The following is a 19,475-nucleotide window of genomic DNA, read 5'->3' as shown; positions in this document are numbered from 1 at the left end:
GTTCTGGCTAAGTCAATATTTTCAGGATGGAAGCAGGTCCTCTCCATCTTCCCACTTACAAGGAACAGAAGGGAGCAGCGCAAAGCTAATGCCAGAAATGGGAGCCCGCACTGCTCATTAGAAATGTTTTGTAATTAAGCCGTCTATTTTCATGGTGAAATGCACAGTATTTGCTCTGCTGTAGGCACTTTTACAACAAGGGAAAGCTTCTGCTTTGTTTTCATGCTTTTTAAAGCATTTCTTCAGTCATTAAGCCAACCTTCCATCCAAGTGCTCAAAGGGGATTTGCAATCAAGAACAGAGACACAGTTTATCCCCAGCTGCACCACCTTTAAAATCAAGCATCCTTTCAGGCCCTAGAAGCCTCTGCTGCACCCAGCTAATGAACAGAGCCCTGCACCAAAAAAGAACCTTGTGATTTTAAAAGGAAATCACTGGTTTCACATGTCCCTGTGTGGGTGCACCACAGGTACAAGGATCACCTGGCAGCTCTCTCAGTCCAGCCAAGGACAGACTGTTCACCTCTTTGAGAAGCACGCCCAAAAGAACATTTCAGTCATGCCAGAGGTTCAGGGTAAATCACCCTGGCCACAGTCCTTCACCACAGCTTCTCAGCCAAACCCACCTCCTGAGGGCTCAGCCTTGAGGGGAGGTTGGCCACAGCAGTGGTGCTGTGTGAAGTGCACTCCTAGAAGAGCCTCCTAAGACTATTCTACCACTGTAATAATAACACAGCTAATTCCAGGCTCTTTTTTTTTTTTTTTTAAATTTCCAAAAGCGACTCATCTTCAGGTTGTCACACACCAAGTACTGTTCTAGAGTGACAGCTGCAAAACAGCTTTTTATTTGCAATTTATTGAGTAGAAAAGCCCTAAATTCTTTCCAACAGCAGGATTTAATTCAATTCAATTTCTGGTGCAGAAGAGGTATCATGGTTTTAACTTGAGCAGCCACAAGCATTTGCAGAAGGAAACTGAACTCTCATCTCAGTGCCTCAGGTTAAGAGAACGAGTGTTACTCAGAATTAATCTGATCAGCAAACAAATTGGGGGCAAAAGGTCCATCTTTGCTATTTGCAAAACAAACTCTATACCCTGAAGTCTCTTTCTCTCACTAGAATGTCTTCTTGTACAATGGTGGCAGTGTTGGACCACTGGCACCCCAAGGGATAAAGCACAGGAGCTGCACTTGATTGTCCTTGTGGTTCCCTTCCAAACCAGGATATTCCATGGGTTTGCATGAAGGAGGAAGAAAAAAAATAAATCTGCTTTGTGTCGGGGGGGAGGTTGGTCCACACACAGGTGACCAATATTTACATCTCCCTAATATTTGCAGCATCTGTGACAGCCCTCTCCAGTAATTTGCATTACACACCATAAGGAATCACTGTATACACATGAAGCTCTGGCATACACGTGAATCTTACGACAAGAAAAGCAGCTCCAAGTTGTGCCAGGGCAGGTTTAGATTGGATATTAGGGAAACTTTTCTCACTGAAAGGCTTGTAAAGCATTGAACAGACTGCTCCGGGCAGTGGAGGAGTCACCATCCCTGGAAGTTTTCAAAAACCACAGGGATGTGGCACTTGAGGACATGGTTTAGTGCTGAACACCGTGGTGCTGGGCTGATGGTTGGACCTGGTGATTTGGCAGGTCTTTTCCAACCTTTACAACTCTGCGATTCCATGATATTCACGGTTACTAGGCACCCTGATTTCCAGATGTGTTTGCGTTTGGGGTGTTCCCTCATGGTTGGCAGCACAAAAGGCATCAGGGCGGGGTGCCCTGACACAAGGCAGCCACTGCCCCTGCAGGGACGTCCACCTGTCCCTGCTGCCCCGTGAGCTGGCTGAAGGTAAATCCTAGGGGCATTCAGCAACGGAAATAATAATCAAAGAACAGACACTCCCCTCCAGAGTTGTGAAGAGCGAGCTTCCAGCAGTCTGGCCAGCTGCAGGAAGACAGCCTGAGGCAGACAGACAGACAGACAGACAGACAGACAGATGTACCTTCCTCAGCAGGTCCCTCTCCTTGCCGTGGCTGTCCTCCATGACCTCCCTCTCCCCGTGAGCTCTCTCCAGCTCCATCCGCAGCCGCTCCACCTCCTCCTGCAGGCTGAGGAGCTGGTTGCCATCACCCCGCCGGCTCTGCTGGTACTGCTGCAGCTCCTTCTTCAGCTTCTCCACCTCGGAGGAGTGGGCTGATGTCAGCATGGACAGCTGCTCGTTCAGAAGCTTGTTCTCCTTGTTCTGCAGCCAGCATCCCAAAGAGAAGAAGAGCACAAGTGACATCAATGCATGCAGTGATGTGCTACAGAAGTAACCACTCAAATCCTCAAGCCTGGTGGGTGACAGACCCCCAACAACAAATGCTTCCACGCAAATGCTAATGAAGCTCATAAAGCTAAAAGCCATTTCTAAACTGTGAAAAAAGCTCAATAATATTTTGGCAACGATTACTGAAGCATTTGTCACATCGGTATTATGCTGATACCACTCTGAGCAAAGGCAAACAACTCTCGGTAGCAACTGGCAACCGAACCAAAATACTACACTTTTACTACAGCTTCCAAATAGTATTGCTAAATGTGATTGGTTTGCAATTTTGGGGGGGGTTTGTAGTATTCCTTTTGAAGTCTACCCTTCTATTCCTGAATCCCATGCCTGCAGAAACCTGGAGTGACAATGCAGAATTGGAGCCTCAAGCACAAGGAGCTCCCAAACCTCCAGTTTTAAGGCCTGTGCCAGCTCAGTCATCCTTTCTAAGCACTTAGCAGTGATTTGCTCCCCAGTTTTGAGAAGTGAAAATTCATCAGACTTAGCTGAGTTTTGGGCTTCAAATCAAAGTCAATGGGCGCTGCATTGTAACTAATAAAACATCATCATTATTAGACATCTCCAGGCCAAAGACCAAGAGCTTCATCAAGAGGCTGCTACATAAGCTGTGCTGACACTGGGTAGATAATCTTGATACCAGAAGAACCATTTTGAAACTTAAAATGCATTCTGGTTTTTAAAGTTTGCTCTGCTGATCCTTCTGGCCCCTCTTAAGGTGACCTCCCAAAGCACCCCCTCTCACTGCATCTCAGTGCTCTGAAGCAAGATAAAGACACATCACAAATGGAAAAACAAGTAAATGAGGCATATTAACGTTTCTTTCCTTTGCTGTCCAGCAATGAATTATTAATGAACATCAAAATTCAGCATTCGTATCGTATTAGGAAATTATAATTTCTGCATGACCAAAGGCATTTCACAGAATCCTAGAATGATTTGAGCTGGAAGGGACATTATAGCCCATCCAGTGCCACCGTGCCACGGGCAGGGACACCTTCCACTAGCCCAGGCGGATCCAAGCCCTGTCCAGCCTGGCCTGGGACACTGCCAGGGATGCAGGGGCAGCCACAGCCCTCATCCTTACAGCAGCAATTCCTTCCCCAGATCCCATCTGGCCCTGCCCTCTGGCACTGGGAAGCCATTGCCCGTGTCCTGTCCCTGCAGGCCTCCTCCCCAGTCCCTGTGCAGCTCTCCTGGAGCCCCTTGAGGCCCTGGCAGGGGCTGGGAGCTCTCCCTGGAGCCTTCTCTTGTGCAGCTGAACAGCCCCAGGTGTCCCAGGCTGCCTCCAGAGCAGTGACTCTAAAGTCATTTCCAAAAAAAAGCATTTTCATAACTCTGTGTACATGGTTTTACACACCACCCAACTGAGATTTTCATGAAAATACAAGATAAATACACAGGAATGTCTCTGAGGTTTTTTATTAACAGCTAGAGACATGAGAGACCATTTACTGTGTTACTCCCCACTGCAATCAGAGATTGCTCAACAGACCCTATTGAACTTGATTTATTTTCAATCATTATCCAGCCCTTTAGATCTGAGTTTCAACCTGGTTGAAACTCAGTCCTGGTTTCAACCCAGGCTCTGTGAAAAAACCTAGTTTATTTTGCTACCAAAGGCAGACGTAACAAATTCATCAGCTTGTTCCCCAGACTAGTTTTATTCACAATAATGCTCACGGAGATAGTACTGCCAGCAGGGACAGTGTAGAGAGCTCACAGTGTGTCTAAATATTGGCTGCATAAACATCCAATACGAAATTAGGCACATGCCTTATAAGTATCTCAGGCAATTCCAGCCAACAGATTTAAAGAAAATAAATTGAAGGAAAAAAAAAGCCAGAGGGGGGGGGAAAAAAAAAGGAGGAATTGGTCCAAAGTCAATAGAAAAGAAAGTGCTCCAATGAGTATGTTTTGTAGCAAAATAGATCAAAATCTCTCTTCTGTGTGCAAAAAATCCCTCACCTGATTAAAAAACGTAATTAAAGGATTCCTGTTACAGATGCCAGTGCATCTGAGCTGAGGCTGATGTACAATAATAGGTTTTAATGTTTTCAAAGAAAGATCTCTTCCTTAGGGGCACACGGAGGATTGCATCTCTACTCATGCATGAGCTAAAGTAGCAGAAATAGAAACGTTTTCTTCCACAGCTACTCAAGAAAGGATACAACTGCAGCTCTCCAGGTTACCTGCTACATACTTTTTTTTTTCTCGGAAAGTTAATTGGTATTTTCAAAGGTTGTGTTTATAGATTAGAAAGGACTGAAAGCAAGATCCTTCAGGGAAACCATGATACTGCAAACGCACTGTGCCGGAAAAAAAAAGATTCAGTGTACTGAAAAGAAAATCTACTGGAACGGTGCTCATTAGCACTTCCAAAGCATCCCAGGGAAACCTGGCAGCCCTGGAAGGATGGTTAAATTCAGCTCACTGGACAGACCACCACGTGTAATCCAGAGCAGGAATTCTTTCCTGCAACAGCTACACAGAAAGCATCAAAGAAATTCCAACAAAATGGCAAGACTGAGGGAGAGCAAGATGAGCTCAAGGCCATTATTTCTGCCTGGTTAAAAGCTCTCCATGACTCCTTCCCTAAAGCAGATCCTTCTGCTGATTTCATAACCCATGACAGGAAAGTCAATGCTAACCAAATATTGGGGTTTTGTTTTTTTTTTCCTTAATTGTTCCACTGCCTTCCACTGCAACACTTCCCCCAGAAAGGAAATAGGGAAAAATAAAAACTAAAAAATACTACTGAAGTTCCAGTGTCAAGTCCAGCAGCTCAGCAGATCCAACAATGATGTTCACACTCCTTGCACGACTTCAGCCCAAAACACCTGGACCTGGAATGACTCATCCTATTCAATTCCACCAAAATACCTCCTGGATGAAAGGTCACATCAAACCTTCTTCTGAGACTTTTCCACTCCTGAGCTACTATCAGCAAAATCTAAGTATGGAAAACGCATTTTAAAATTAAACACCAGGGTCTGAAAGTTGGACCCTGTTGCGGTGCAATTAATACACTGCAGGCAATTAACACTGCAGTGAGGGTGGCCGCAGCAATGCAACCCCCTGTGTGCCCTGACTCTGCACCATGTGAGACAACACAGAGCCATTTGTCATCTCCTCCAGCACAGGAATGCTTGTGTCATACTGGGATGGGGACATTACAGGTGGCAAGGGAGCTGTGTGGGATGGACAAGTGTCCCTGACAGCATCTAAGAATGATAAACTGGAATTATCAAAAACTGGTGCTACAAACAAGGGGTAATCCTGACTGAAGAGAATGTTCTCCTACCTGTAAAAATTCAGTGGATATGAATTTCCTTGTTGATATTAGTCAATACAACTAGGTCCCACTCAGCATTTCTTACAATGAGCCCTCACTTCCTCGTACAGCAACACAGAAGGTATTTAACGGAGTGATTTGCACACATTAGTAGGTGAAAAAAATTATTCTGCTACGTGTGTAAAATCAAACCGTTATTCCGCAGCTTATTAATGGCAAATGGCTACTGATGAAAACACCCCCGTGATCAAAGTCACTGCAAGGTCATCAAGTCACCCCACAAAGGGGTCTGTCACATCACACCATCCCACCCACCCCTTTCTCCTGGAGAGTCGTTGTGCCTAGTAACACAAACGTTCTCAAAGTATTTATCCAAACTGCTGTTTATCTTCCAGGGAATGTGACTCCCAAGACACACGATTCATAGCACCAGTGGTAGCAGACACTCTGCGCACTCAGCACTCAGAGAGCAGAAAACACAGCGGGGGCAATTCGGCTCCAAACCTGGGACATTGGATCCCACGTGGATCTGGCCTGGGTTTTCAAGCAACACCTTCCAAACCCGCCGTTCAACCTTCCTGCTCCAAGCCCTGCTGGGCAGTCCCCACAACAATTCCGGCGCGGCTTGTGCAGCTCCCCGAGCCAGCTGTGACATCACCACCACCACCACCACCACGGCCCTTCCCAGACAACACGGAAAGGCACAAAGCCGGGCCAGGCCTGTCCCCGGCACTCACCTGCTCGTCCACCTTCCTCTGCAGCTGCACCACCTTGTTCTCCATGCCGATGTTGAGCTTCTTGAGGTGCTGCGCCGAGCGCGCCTCGATGCGCAGGGCCTGGAGCTGGCGGCGGGCCCTGAGGCGGCGCCAGTGGCACTGCAGCACCACGGCGGCGGCCCGGGCGCGGCGGAACCGCGCGCGGGCCAGCCAGCCCCGGGCGTACCTCTGCAGGACGATGGCCTTGTGCTCCGTCAGCATCTGCAAAACACGGGGGGGCGGTCAACGCGGAGAAGGCGCAGAATCGTGGAATCACGGAACGGTTTGGGTCGGAAAGAGCTTAAAGGTCATGCGGCATGGGCATGGACACTTTCCACCAGACCAGGCCGCTCCAAGCCCCATCCAGCCCAGCTTTGGGAACTTCCAGGGAGGCAGGGGCAGCCACAGCTTCTCTGGGCACCCTGTGCCATGACCTCTCCACCCTCACAGCCAGCAATTCCTTGCCAATATCTTCTCTAAATCTACTTTCCTTCAGCTTAAGGCCGTTCCTGGAAGGTTCACCTGTATACAGCAACTCTGGTTTGGCTGCAACAAACATTAAACACTTCCCAAACTGCCTTGGAAAGGGTTTCTCCCACAAGGAATGTCCCAGTAGATGCAGGGGCTGGAAATGGGGGCTGTTGTTTTGCACCCCCTTTCATGGGCAGATCTCCCAACCCTGCTCGTGGAGGCTTCTCCAGGCACTGTTCTCCACTGAGGCGGGCAGGGCACATCCAGACCTCTCCTAGGAGCCTGCTTGCTCTCAAAGCAAAGACCTGCTTGGCCAGTGACATGAGGGAACACGATCCTGGTTGTGAGGACTTGGTGGGAGCAGGTGACATCTGGGCTCCAGTGTGACCTCGTGGACCACAGAATAATACTGAGATCCACCAGAGCCACAGCTCCAGCATAAAGTCAGACACACCCACACCTAGCAATGAACTTACTGTCCCCTCAGCAGCAGACATCACCCACATCAGAACAGATCTGTAGATTTTTTTTTTCCTGTGTTCCACCTCTGCATTATGGTATTACTGCAGATAAATGCTGTCCTGATGGGATTTCATATCATGTGGATAACCTTCAAATAAAACCATGAGTCCTTTCACTACGGTCTGCAGCCAGCTCTCTAGCACAATTCAATTCCTAGTAATTTTTATCTGTTTTCATGAGATTTCTGGCATGTTTGCACTGAATTTCTTCCCCAAAATTTACAGCTGTCTTGTCAGTCCGTGGCAGTTCAATTTTGTCGTCTAAAACTGAAGGCTGACATTTTAGAGATACAAACAGCATGCTGTTAATAGCTTCCTTATGCTTCAGTCTGCTAAGGAAATAAACAGGAGAATTTGAAGATCACATGACATTTTATTGTTATTAGTTTGGGCTGTTTCAGAAAAAGGTTATCCTATCAGCTTCTCTCACAAATATTTTGTTTCACCCTAAGGCATTCTTTGCAGTTGCAAATTTTAACTCAGAATAAAGGGATTATTTGAATTTAGGATGCAGAAAGAATGACCGTGAAATGAGCTTTGTATGTATCCAGCCTTGGCATTCATAAATGGGGAAAGCTAGGGATGCCCAAAGAGGAAGAAGAGACCCCACTGCACTGCCTTGAAGACTTATTTCAGCTTTACAGCAAAATTTTTAGGTGGGAACTGGGCATTCCCTCATCCCACAGATCATCACCCACAGCCCTGCATCTGTTGCTGAACATGCACTGGAACCTATATCAAAAACCTATACCCAGGTGCACCAGAGATTAAGGGTGTTCAGATCAGAGAGGTCAGACCTTCAGCCAACTTATTCACTTTGTTGAGATCTGGGTGGCCTTGAATCTCAGAGAGTTAAACTGATGGACCAGCTGCCTCCCCTGCACAAGCTTCCATTTGAAAAACAGATGCTGAAAAAGCAGTGGCAGCACAAATTCCCTGTCACCAGCTCCTGGGTCTCAAAGGACAACCCTGGTCTCTCTGGGAGAACACCAGGTATCCAAGTAACTTCAATTATTTCCAGGAACAGGCTTTTCCCTCATAATGCCTCTCACTTCTTGGAGTAGCTCCACAAGCCAGTTAGGCAGCAATTTAGGTAACTACCAACACAGTGCTGGGTCTGAGGAGTGGACAGAAGATTCTCCTGTTCTCAGTCTCCTGACAGAGAGTAGCTGGAGAGGGGCTGAGGACAGGGACAGGACACAGGCAGTGGCTTCCCAGTGCCAGAGGGCAGGGCCAGATGGGATCTGGGGAAGGAATTGGTGGGTGTGAGGGTGGGGAGGCCCTGGCACAGGGTGCCCAGAGCAGCTGTGGCTGCCCCTGCATCCCTGGCAGTGTCCAAGGCCAGGCTGGACGGGGCTTGGAGCACCCTGGGACAGTGGCAGGTGTTCCTGCCAGGGCAGGGGTGGAATGAGGGGATCTTCAAGGTCCCTTACACCCAAACCACCCATGGATTCAATGATTTCTCACAGATCTGATATCTATCTGCCATGCTGTCATGAAACTCTGTATCTTTTGTGTCTGGCTCCTGGTTTAACACAGAAAGCTAAAGGAGAGACCTATTTAAAGAGCTGTTTCTACCAATAAATTACTTGCTGCCTTCTGTGACAGACCCTCCTCGTCTTCCTACCCTACTGGGAACAACCCCTGCATGCAGCTCCGACATACACTCAGTGGGACAAGGAGGTTTCAGCAGAGCACAGGTTAGATCAAATGACATTTCCCCATCTCCACAAGGCCTCCTGGCATCACGGAGACTAACTCCATTTAGCTGCTTTGCTGAGGTGCTGCTGCCAAAATGTTTCTTTGCTTGCACAGCTTTAAATAGCAAAGCCCTCGCCGTCCATTCTCCAGCAACGCTGGGGGCTGTCAGCTTCACAAACATCAACGCAGCCGCAAAAAAACACATTGCAGAAGTAAACAAAAAGGTTCCTTCCTCATGCAAAGACCCTCCTGGACGTGTACCTGGTGGTAAATCCTCCTGACAAACATGCCCCGAGCAAAAGCCTGGATGGTGAGGGTGGCGTTGCGGACCCTCAGGAAAGCCCGGCGCATCCGCAGCATCCGGTACTGCCTCTGCAGGATGACGGCAGCCCTCGTCCTCCTCAGGCGCTCAAAAAGCCTGAAATGCACAGGAGGAGGGTAAGCAGGGAAAATAAACTCCACTTCTTTCTGATGCAGTAAGTTTTAAAACAGGGGGAGAGGAAAACCTTTTGTCCAGTGTGGCTTGATGGCATTCAGGAAAGACCACTCCAACAGCTGGGCTAAGAAAGGCTCCATGACATGAGACAGCAGCCATGGAACCCAGGAGCACTGGAACCACAGGTCAACACCCCTCATTGTTCCCAAACAGCATTAAACCCAAGTAATTCCCCAGGTTTTCCTTGGTTTGAACTCTCTGCCACGCGTCCTTGCGCCAATCAGCGCCCAGGTTGGCTCCATTACTTCCCTGACTATAAAAAGCACATGTCACACAGGGTATCTACTGACTCAGTGAAAACAGCAGCAAATTGATTTGACATTTAAACTGGTGTGCACTGCTTTGGCAACATTCCTGAGCAGAGCCTCGAGCAATTCACAGACAGTAAATAATGAGGGATGTGGTCAACTCTGCACCACGTTGCTCCCATTCTCCAGCTGAACTCATGTTCAATTTGCTGTTACACTGGTTAATAAATGCCCATAAACCCTCAATTTAATTTGATAATTAGCTTGTTTTGCTGAATTTATGATTCATTTATTGCTCTCAGCATGCGGCATTATACAGAAATTTGATCCACTTCTTTTATTTTGTGAAAAGCGCACCAACACTAAGAGCCACATCGGATTAGTTTATATATTCCTTTGATGGAGGCAAATAGCTTCTTATTAGGACCCACAGAGCCAGGGCTTCCTGAAGAGGATAAGGGATGGGCTGTCTCCAAAAAGAGACAGCAGTTACTCAGACGCCATCCAACCCTACAAATCCTGCACAAAGAGGAAAACTGAAAAATTACGTAGAAGAAACTCTGCAGCAGCTGGTTTTCCCCGACACCAACCCCTTTCACAACCACAAACAACACCACAAATTCAGCTAGCATCTCTGATGTTCTTCTGCTGATTGTCTCACCTGAAGAAGGGCCACAAGAAGGAAGCTGGAGAGTGTGTTGGGATGCTGTTCCATTGCTTCGCTGCTCCCTCACACCCACCCCACAGCTGCCACCAGCAGTGTTACCTACAGAAACCCCAGCAAGCCACAGACATGAGGGAGCTTGAGGTTCCTGCACAGAAAGAGTTAACGCTGGGCTCTGTTAATCTCTACTGTACACAGCCCTCCTGCCAGTGATTTGGAGTGATTTTCCTCATTACAAAGGATACAGCCAATCAACCCTGAGAACTCCCCCTGGACATCACAGAGACACAAACCTGGTCCCTGCAGGGGAGGAGTGCATACCAACTAGGCAGCTCTTCCCTGGCTGATCTAAGTGCCCTTTACCAAAGACAGTCCCAGGAAAATATTAGTTCTGTGAAACACTTTCACATAAATCCCTCAGAGCACTATAGTCATCTCATTATAACCAGATTGTCTATGGTATGACCCTGGCCCAGCACCTAGAAATTAAACCAATGTAAATATGAAACCAGTTTGAGGCAAAGAATTTTGACCTCTTGCCCCTAAATAAAACTGGAAAGAGAGGCCAGAAGCAAGTCCCGAATTTATCCCAGAAACTCTCACCACAGTATTACCCACATGCATATTTCCCGTCTTGCTTTCAAGCAAGCAGAGCATCTTCAAAGCTCCTCATACGAAACCCCCAAGTTTAAGTTCTAGAAGTTGCAACAGACTGGAAACACAGTGGCCAGAGGTGTTTTCACACCTGGCTTCCCAGCTGGCCCCTCTGAGGCTGCCCAGGTGTGCCAGGTGCCCGTGCCCGTGGCACTGCAGGGTGAAGGAGGCTTGTCCCAGGAAAATATTAGTTCTGTGAAACACTTTCACCTAAATCCTTCAGAGCACTATAGTCATCTCATTATAACCAGATTGTCTATGGTATGACCCTGGCCCAGCACCTAGAAATTAAACCAATGTAAATATGAAACCAGTTTGAGGCAAAGAATTTTGACCTCTTGCCCCTAAATAAAACTGGAGAGAGGGGCCAGAAATAAGTCCTGAATTTAGCCCAGAGTGTCTGGGCTAAATACCACAGTGTTACCCACACGCACATTACGCATCTTGCTTTCAAGCAAGCAGAGCATCTTCAAAGTTCCTCAAATGAAACCCTCCAATTTAAGCTCTTAGAAGATGCAACAGAGTGAAAACACAGGTGGCCAGAGGTGTTTTCACACCTGGCTTCCCAGCTGGCCCCCCTGAGGCTGCCCAGGACCCACCTGCGTGCCAGGTGCCCGCGGACGTGGCGCTGCAGGGTGAGGGTGGCTTGTCTCAGCCGCCGGTACTTGGCTCTCTGCAGCCAGCCCCGCACCGTCTTCTGGATCATGATGGTGGCAGCTCGGAACTTGTCTGCCCGCAGCTTCTCCAGATATGCCACCTGGCCTGCACGGAAAAAGATCTTGGTACGGCCAAACTGGAACTTGTCTGGATCCTTTTCAAAAGCATAAAGGAAACTACATTTAATTGAGGGCAAACATTACTTTTTTTTTTCTCTTTTTGTTTTCAGTCTAAGTTGATCAGCAGATACACAGTAAAAACAGCGCTTTGAATCAAATTTATCAACTCACATCTGTTCTTAATTGGGCAATGAAGATTTTATTAGACGCATTACATTATTAGACTTATTAGACATTATTAGACATCATTACACCTACTAGACTTACTACACTTGAGCATCTATACACCCACTAAGGAATGCAGCACTAGGATTCAGTCTTAAAACTCCAAATATCTACACAAATTTTGAAGGGGTTTTGGGTTGGGTGTTTTGTGGGTTTTTTCGCTTGGTTGGTTTTGGCGGGGGGTTCTGTTGTTGCTGTTGGGTTTTGGGGTTTTATGGTGCTGGGGTTTATTTGGTTGGGTTTTTGTTTGGGGTATTTTTTTGTTTGGTTGGGGTTTTTTTTTTGTTTGTTTGTTTTAGGGGTTTGGGATTTTTTGTTATTTGTTGGTTTTTCTGCAAATAAAGAAATCACAGAATCACAAAATTGTTTCAGTTGGAAGGGACCCGAAAGCTCACGTATATCCAACCTCTCTGCCATGGGCAGAGGGATGCCCTCCACTAGACCAGTCTAGAAATGCAACACCAGAGCACTTCATGTAAAATATTTCTTTCTCAAGAAGATTAATTTTTAGATCTAAAAAGTCACACTTGTTCTGCAAAAGGCTCTGCAGCCAACAGAGGTAACAGCCAACATCCAGGTAACACTGGATGCAAAAACCAAAAGGAGGAGCCCAACTGGGCAAATTCCTCAAAATCCCACAGGAAAACAAGAGATCAAACATTAAAACCTGTCTAAGGTGCTATGCACATTCTGAACCACTCAACAGCAAGAAATCTTTGCATGCATGGTTGCAATTTAAAAATAATGCATACAAGCAAGTAGTAAAGTTTTGGTAAGGAGAGGTGGCAAAACCTTCTAATTAGTTTATGGTAATAAAGTCCCAATCTGTGGGATGCCTTTTCCACATAGGGCCACTGAAAGTCTCCCATGCATCAAGATAAGGAATTTACTGCCCTTTTCCTTCACTCATTTGTGCAAAGAGGCACGTAATGATTGACTAAGGTTTATGACCTTGTCCCAGGCTGGACCTCTGAAATGTGCTCCAGCTGTGGCTAGACAAAACCAGAAGGAGGGGCTGGGGTGACACATTTTTTAAAAGTGGCCAATCATTCATGCCCAGCCAGTGACAGCAAACTCTGGACTTCACCTGCACTGAAACGACTCGTTCCTCTTGACCACAACCAAAAAAAATCCCATGTCCCACTTGCTCCTGCCACCTCCTCGCAAGGCTCCCTCATTTTGGGAAAACTCCCAGGCTGCCTGGGGTGGAGAAGCACCTGCACGAGGAGCAGGTGAAGCTGGAGCAATTTCAGACCACATCAAAGCCGTGAATTCCGTGCTTTTAAAATCACTGACAAAGATCTGGTCCCAGCTCACCTTAATGAGGTCTTTCAACAGGGTCTGACAGATCTGCTTCTTGTCATTCTTAGAGAGGTCTCTCTTGTTCATAAGCACACGGTACCTATTGAAGAAGTCAGGGTAGGACCACCTGAAAGCAAAGCACACACTGGGTTACCCTGCATGCCGGGAAATGTTCCATTAAAATGAAGTTCTTGGAGTCGTAGATGAGTCAAAGTGTGAAATATTTCAAGGGATTTCTCACCACTACCCTCAACATGGACCAAAGCCACCCAAAAGGAGCTACTCACCCCCAGCCTGGCTCCCCTTTCAGACACTGAATGACCATGTCAGGGCCTTTCTAGCTTGGAACAGAAAGGCCACAGACCACCCCTGATGTGCTTCCCAATCTGCTGCTCTTTACCACTCAAATGCAACAATGCTGCTCCCGCCAGAAAGGAGAACCTAACTCTGGAGAAATCACGGACCTCCTGATTGCCCAAAAATAAAAATTAAACAGCAATCCTGATAAAGTTATAGAAAATTGATCATATAAATATTCTTTAGGTTTTGCGCTCCCAAACTCTGCAGAAGAATCAATTGACTCGCTAATTGCTCCATCTTGAGGTCTGTGACTGACACCCTTCAAACAAACACAAAATCTTTTGGCTCTGGAAAGACAAAGAAGTCCCTTGGAAGATGCCTCACTGTCTCCAGCAGCAAAGCTTCCTAACAGGCCAACACTAATTGAAGGAATTAGAGCACTGTACCCTACTGCTAGAAAATACCATCTCCTGCTGCTGGTGATAGATGCAGAGTCTGCAGACTGTGATCCTGAAATTGCTTCAGCATCTGCCAAGTTTCAGCCTTCTCTAAATTAACACAGTGAGTTATAAACCCCTCAAAACCCGAGGTTTTAATTAACACTAGCTTTTCCCAGAAATGTCAAGAACGACCATTGATATTTCAACAAAATACGCGTAACAAACATCAAAGAGAGACTGGAGAGAATCACAGAGAATTTGATTTCTGCCCTCACTCAACAAAACCACCTGTGAGCCTGATCCTTACCTGCGGGGATGCTCTGGCAACCAGGATGAGAACAAACTGTGAAGGGCTGCCATACAGAAACATCCTCTTCACCCAGAGGCCCCGTGCACACCTTAATTTTTGCACTACTGCACCCAATTCTTCCTACTTTTACACTTCCAGGGATTAGGAGTGTGGGAGTGAAAATAAACTGCAAAGGGCCAGAGCAATGCTTGTGACAGGTTGTGGCCAGTCTGCAGTGGTGAGGCGGAGCGAGACCACCTGAGCAGCCACAGCCGCCAGCTCTACAAAATACTTCACGGAACAGAATAGTTCAGTTGGAAAGGACCTGCACAGTCGTTTACTCCAGCTGCTGATATCTCTCATGAAACACCTTGAAGGCTGAAAGCTCTGGTATTTGGTAAGATAGACATATTGCTGATTTCAAAATACACAGCCAACAGAGTTTTGTGTCACTTCAGAAAAGGCAACCGGGGAGGAAAGCCAATAGTCTTTTTCATTAAAAGCAATACTCTAATTAAAGGAGAACAACAGAAGGAAATGTTTGCAAAGGGAATACAGAGAGAAAATAGGGGGAAAAATGTGGTAAGGACTGTGAAGCCACAAGTAAATCCTGCATGGACACACAGCACACAGGACACAACCAGTAAAGAACACAGGACTGGCAAAAACCAGAGTACCCTTAGGATTGCACCTGAAGCCAAAGGTAAAATGGGGAGCTCCTGGAGGCAGAAGCACGAGGGAAACTGTGATGAAAGGATTTCCCAGGCTCAGAATGCACAGATTGGTTCTGGAGCAGCCAGATTTAGTGCTGATTTAATCTCTGTCTCCAGGGGCTAGTCCTGAGGCCAGGCAGCTAAGGCTACCCACCCTCAAATTACCAAAAGTACTGGATTACCACTAAAAAAACCTAAGATGTCAGCTATGGGGAGCTCCCTCTGGGATAAAAACTGAACACAAAGATTATGTAAGACTACAAGCTTGTGTCCTGTAAGGTTTAACTTCAGCTTGCCTTCTCTTTGCTTTCCCAGTGGCTCCGTTTTACGATTACGTTTCCCATTTTGCGTTGTGCAAATAAAACCCGTTTTCATTTTAAGCACACCCAGGGTTTACGCAGCCCCAAATCAAACCTGAGAGGAGAAGCAGAGCATGCAGTGCCCGAGGCACCCAGCCAAGTACACGAGGATGGCTCGGGTATTGCTCGAGCCAGAGAAAGCTTGGGAGGAGGGGAAGAGAGAAGGAGGAGTATTCCCATCAACCTGCCAGAGTCAGCTCAGGCACTGACATCATTAACTGCTGATACCTGGAGAAAAAAGAAATCACCCTGCAGGTGCCACCCAGGCTCTTCCAGCAAAGAGCAGATGGTGAAGAGGCAGAACATGAAACTCAGGGCACAGGTCCAAGCTGGACAGAAAGCACAATCCATCATCTTCCAGCACCAAGGCAGAGATCCCACAGCTGCTCACAAACAAGAATCAGACACCTGCAGGAATTCCTTAATAATAGATCATAAGTCACTACACAGCGGGTCTTCCTCCAGAGCCTGTCGTTCTCATCTCCCGAGGTGGCAAAATTTGATTTTCCACATCCATCCTTAATAAAAATGACTCACTTTTCAGGAGTAAGTCTCACATGAGACATTCGAAGAGTCAGGGAATACACCCCTTGGTTTCTGCCGAGGCGTTTGTCAGGGCCGGTGGCATCCACAGCCCCAAAACCACACCTCCCAGAGGTTCACAGCCCCGTGCTGCACCCCCAGGGCACAGGACTGCCTCTCTCGTGCTCTCACCACTCTCTGATTTAGAGGGGATGACAGCCCTGACACCACACTGCTCCTGTATTATTGTCCACGGAGCATCAAGACAAAATCTGTGCCACTCCAGGGCTCAGCCAGCCCCTCAGGAGTTTCACTGGGATACGTGCCATCCCAGCTCACCAGCAAAAGAAAGCTGCAGGGGTTCATAGGTGCTGCTACAGAATCCTCCCTGGAGAAAGGAACAATTAAAGCACTCAGGTTTAATGTAACACGCCCCACTGAACCACTCGAGGCCCAAAGTTGTATAAAATTTCCTTACAACTATGTGCTCGGAGAGAAACAGGCATAATCCCCCTGCCCTGCAAGGGAGATTCCTCCAGTGCAGAAATACTGAAGCTCAGTGCTTTGCCATAAACACATTTTTAAAATTATTTTTCTGCACATGCATCTGGTTGGTTTTTGGTGTTTTTTTAGGTACAATGTCTTAATTTTCAGAGGGGAAAATAAAAAAAGCCACGAAAACAAAAGAAGAAAACTTATTTCATGCTCACCAAACCACACACTGACTCCCAGCAGGAGACAAAAGATGTGCCATGTTACCCCACACCTTAGCAGGTCAGGATAGACATGGGGAAGGGTACACCTCAGTTCAACTTGTGGACAGCCATCAAATAAAAAACAGATTTCAGGTGCTTGGTATGCTGCCACACAACACACAGCACGGGCAATCTCAGTGCCTGGGGCTGGAAACCACCCAGGGACATTAAATAAATACAAGTCCACGTTATTATCAAGTTTTAACATCCAGATAAGTGGTGCAGAGAAAAGAGATGGAACCAGGGGGGGGTTTATACCTGCACAACTGAGAAACAGAAAGAAGAAGGCACAAAGGACTGGGCAGATGCAACTCAAACTGAGATCAAGCCAACCTCAAACGGCTGAATTTTGCTTTGATGTCAGCACAGGTCACTAAGGGGAAAAGGCAATAAAAGGAATGCAAGGATGCAGGAAAATAACTTAAGCCTGTGGGAAAAAACCCTCCTTGGGCTCAAGCAGCATGGAGGATGGTTGGCTGGGAGCTTGAGACTTGGTCGTCCCAGCAAAGTCTTCGTCATCTACAGGAAACAGAGGGAATAAACCATAGCACACACCACAGATTAAGTTTTTTTTCTGTAGTTTAAACAACCAGATTTGGATGTTTCACACAAAAATGCAGCCAAGGTGCAAGCAAAGGGGTTGATCCTGCCCAAAACTGAGGGGTTATGAACCTGAGCAGAGCCAGCTGGGTTTATTACAACATCAAAGTAAAGAGGGAGCATGGGTAGGAAAACGGGGGTGACATTCCAAGGAAGACTCTGAAAAGCATCTTTCCAAACAGTCAGCAACTGCCCAAAATATCCACAACCCATTGTTTCAGGGTTATTACAGCAATGTCACGCCAGCTGCACTGAGTGAACAGCTGAAAGAAGTTCACTTTCAGTAAGAGGTCAAGAAAGCTTCAAACTCTTAACCATAATAGGGTTTCTCTTGTACCCTAAAATAACTGAATGCAAAATGTTTCCACTCAGGGTAAACAAATTCACTGTCCCCATCACCCAAGACCATCCCAGGTGCTGAGCAAACTCAGCTTTGTGTAAGAAATCCTGGCAGCACCACATGGCACCCTCCCCTGAAGGGATCAGTATTTTAAGCAGGAAGGAGTTGGACGATATCGATCTTTCCAGAGGAGTCAAAACATGTCTAGAGGGACGCAGGTTCAATGTCAGAGCCAAGATTTGACATGAAATTATTTTAAAAACTGCAGTTCAGGGAGAAAATTTCTCCTGCCTTGTTTACTGCAGCAGAACACATTTGCCTTTCAATTGGCTCTAAAACATGCAGGCTGGCCTGGCTTGAAATTAGCTGGAATATATTCAAAGGGAAAAATGAGGAGGGGGGAAACCCCTCCATTTACATATTACACCTTTGTTGGGAATGGGCAAACAGAACTGTTGGTAGCCAAACCAATTTATAGGTCTTGTTATCCTGAAATAACAGCCAGACAGCTAAAGGCACATTCTATTTTAAAAAAAAAAAAAAAAAATTATATATCCAAGGATGTCCATTATAGTTTTCAATTATAAGTGTTTAATTTTTATAGAGTTTAGCAGCTGGGATTTCACACTGAATTGATAGAAAAATGCTGCATCTGACAGTGAGCTCCAGCAACCAGAGGAAGCAGCCAAATGCCAAGGATACTTAAACTATAAACACATAACTACAGAGAGGGTGTTTCAGAGAGAACTGCAGGGATGAGGTTGTTCAGAGTGATGGCATGGTGGGAGACCACTGCTGCTGGACCACGGACTGGAAACCACCATAACCAGCAGGGGAAAAAAAAAATTGTACAGTTCTGATAGAATTGATTTAAAAACTTGTTTTAAAGAGTATTTTGCTATTCATGGAGATCCACACCAATTAGTCCTCTATAGACTCATCTCTATGCAGCCAGTTTCTGTAAAGAAGATGAATGATTTTACAGCACAGAGACATCTTCCACGCTTTACCCAGGGAACCTGATGATAGATTTACCACCTACACACCTCAGACAGTGCATTCATCACAGTCGTTTATGAACGTGCTAACAGATACAGATTTCTTAACTGCCGAGTAACATTTCAAAGCAAATGATACATTTCCAATTTATTTCAGACATAGCCAGAGCGCAGCCTACCAAGGAAATGGTAAAATAAACCCAGGCACACCCTAAGTGGGGAGTCCAAGGCTACAGATTTCTGCAACTTACATGGCTTGAACAACCATAACTTGTATTAAAAATTATTTCTTTTCTTAGAGGTAAAAAAAAAATAAATAAATTAAAGACTCAGAATACTGAACTCTTCAGCAGCAGGTGGTTTCATCCAAGAGATCTCTGACTCAAAGACACATCTTCACTCATGTGACAGTATGCTGGAATATATTCAGAGGTAAACATTACAGGATGAAAATAAGAGTTTTTCTATTGTTTCTGCATAAAACTTTGAGATAGCCTGGATACAAACAAATTTGTGAGTTCCCTGTTGCTTTGTGGGTAAATTGCTTACGCCCAAGCAAAACAAAAGTCACAAAGATCAAGTTTTCTGTTATTATTTTAAAGTATTTCAAATTTAGAGCCTTCACATGGGGTTTAAATTTAAAGCAATGACTATCCTTTTTGGGTTTATCCTTAATCAGGCAATATAAACTCAACTTATCTCAAAATACAAGGAAACAC

The 19,475-nt window shown here is 46.2% G+C and overlaps 1 protein-coding gene across 3 annotated transcripts in view; it reads right to left on the bottom strand.

The window, feature by feature from the left end:
- Positions 1–19,475, bottom strand: part of MYO5B (myosin VB) — a 148,011-nt gene that overhangs the window by 37,420 nt on the left and 91,116 nt on the right. For all 3 annotated transcript variants that reach the window (XM_066180696.1, XM_066180694.1, XM_066180695.1), the window contains exons 18-22: positions 13,456–13,567; positions 11,737–11,948; positions 9,337–9,493; positions 6,365–6,604; positions 2,009–2,248 (exon numbers count right to left, since the gene is read on the bottom strand). In XM_066180696.1, coding sequence (XP_066036793.1) covers positions 2,009–2,248; positions 6,365–6,604; positions 9,337–9,493; positions 11,737–11,948; positions 13,456–13,567 — 961 coding nt within the window. The remainder of the gene's footprint in view (positions 1–2,008; positions 2,249–6,364; positions 6,605–9,336; positions 9,494–11,736; positions 11,949–13,455; positions 13,568–19,475) is intronic.

The sequence above is a fragment of the Chamaea fasciata genome, unplaced genomic scaffold (assembly GCF_029207755.1).
Source record: "Chamaea fasciata isolate MVZ Bird 193981 ecotype frontalis unplaced genomic scaffold, bChaFas1.0.hap1 SCAF_4, whole genome shotgun sequence".
NCBI classification, from domain to species: Eukaryota; Metazoa; Chordata; class Aves; order Passeriformes; family Sylviidae; genus Chamaea; species Chamaea fasciata.
This window is presented reverse-complemented; position numbering and strand designations above follow the sequence as displayed.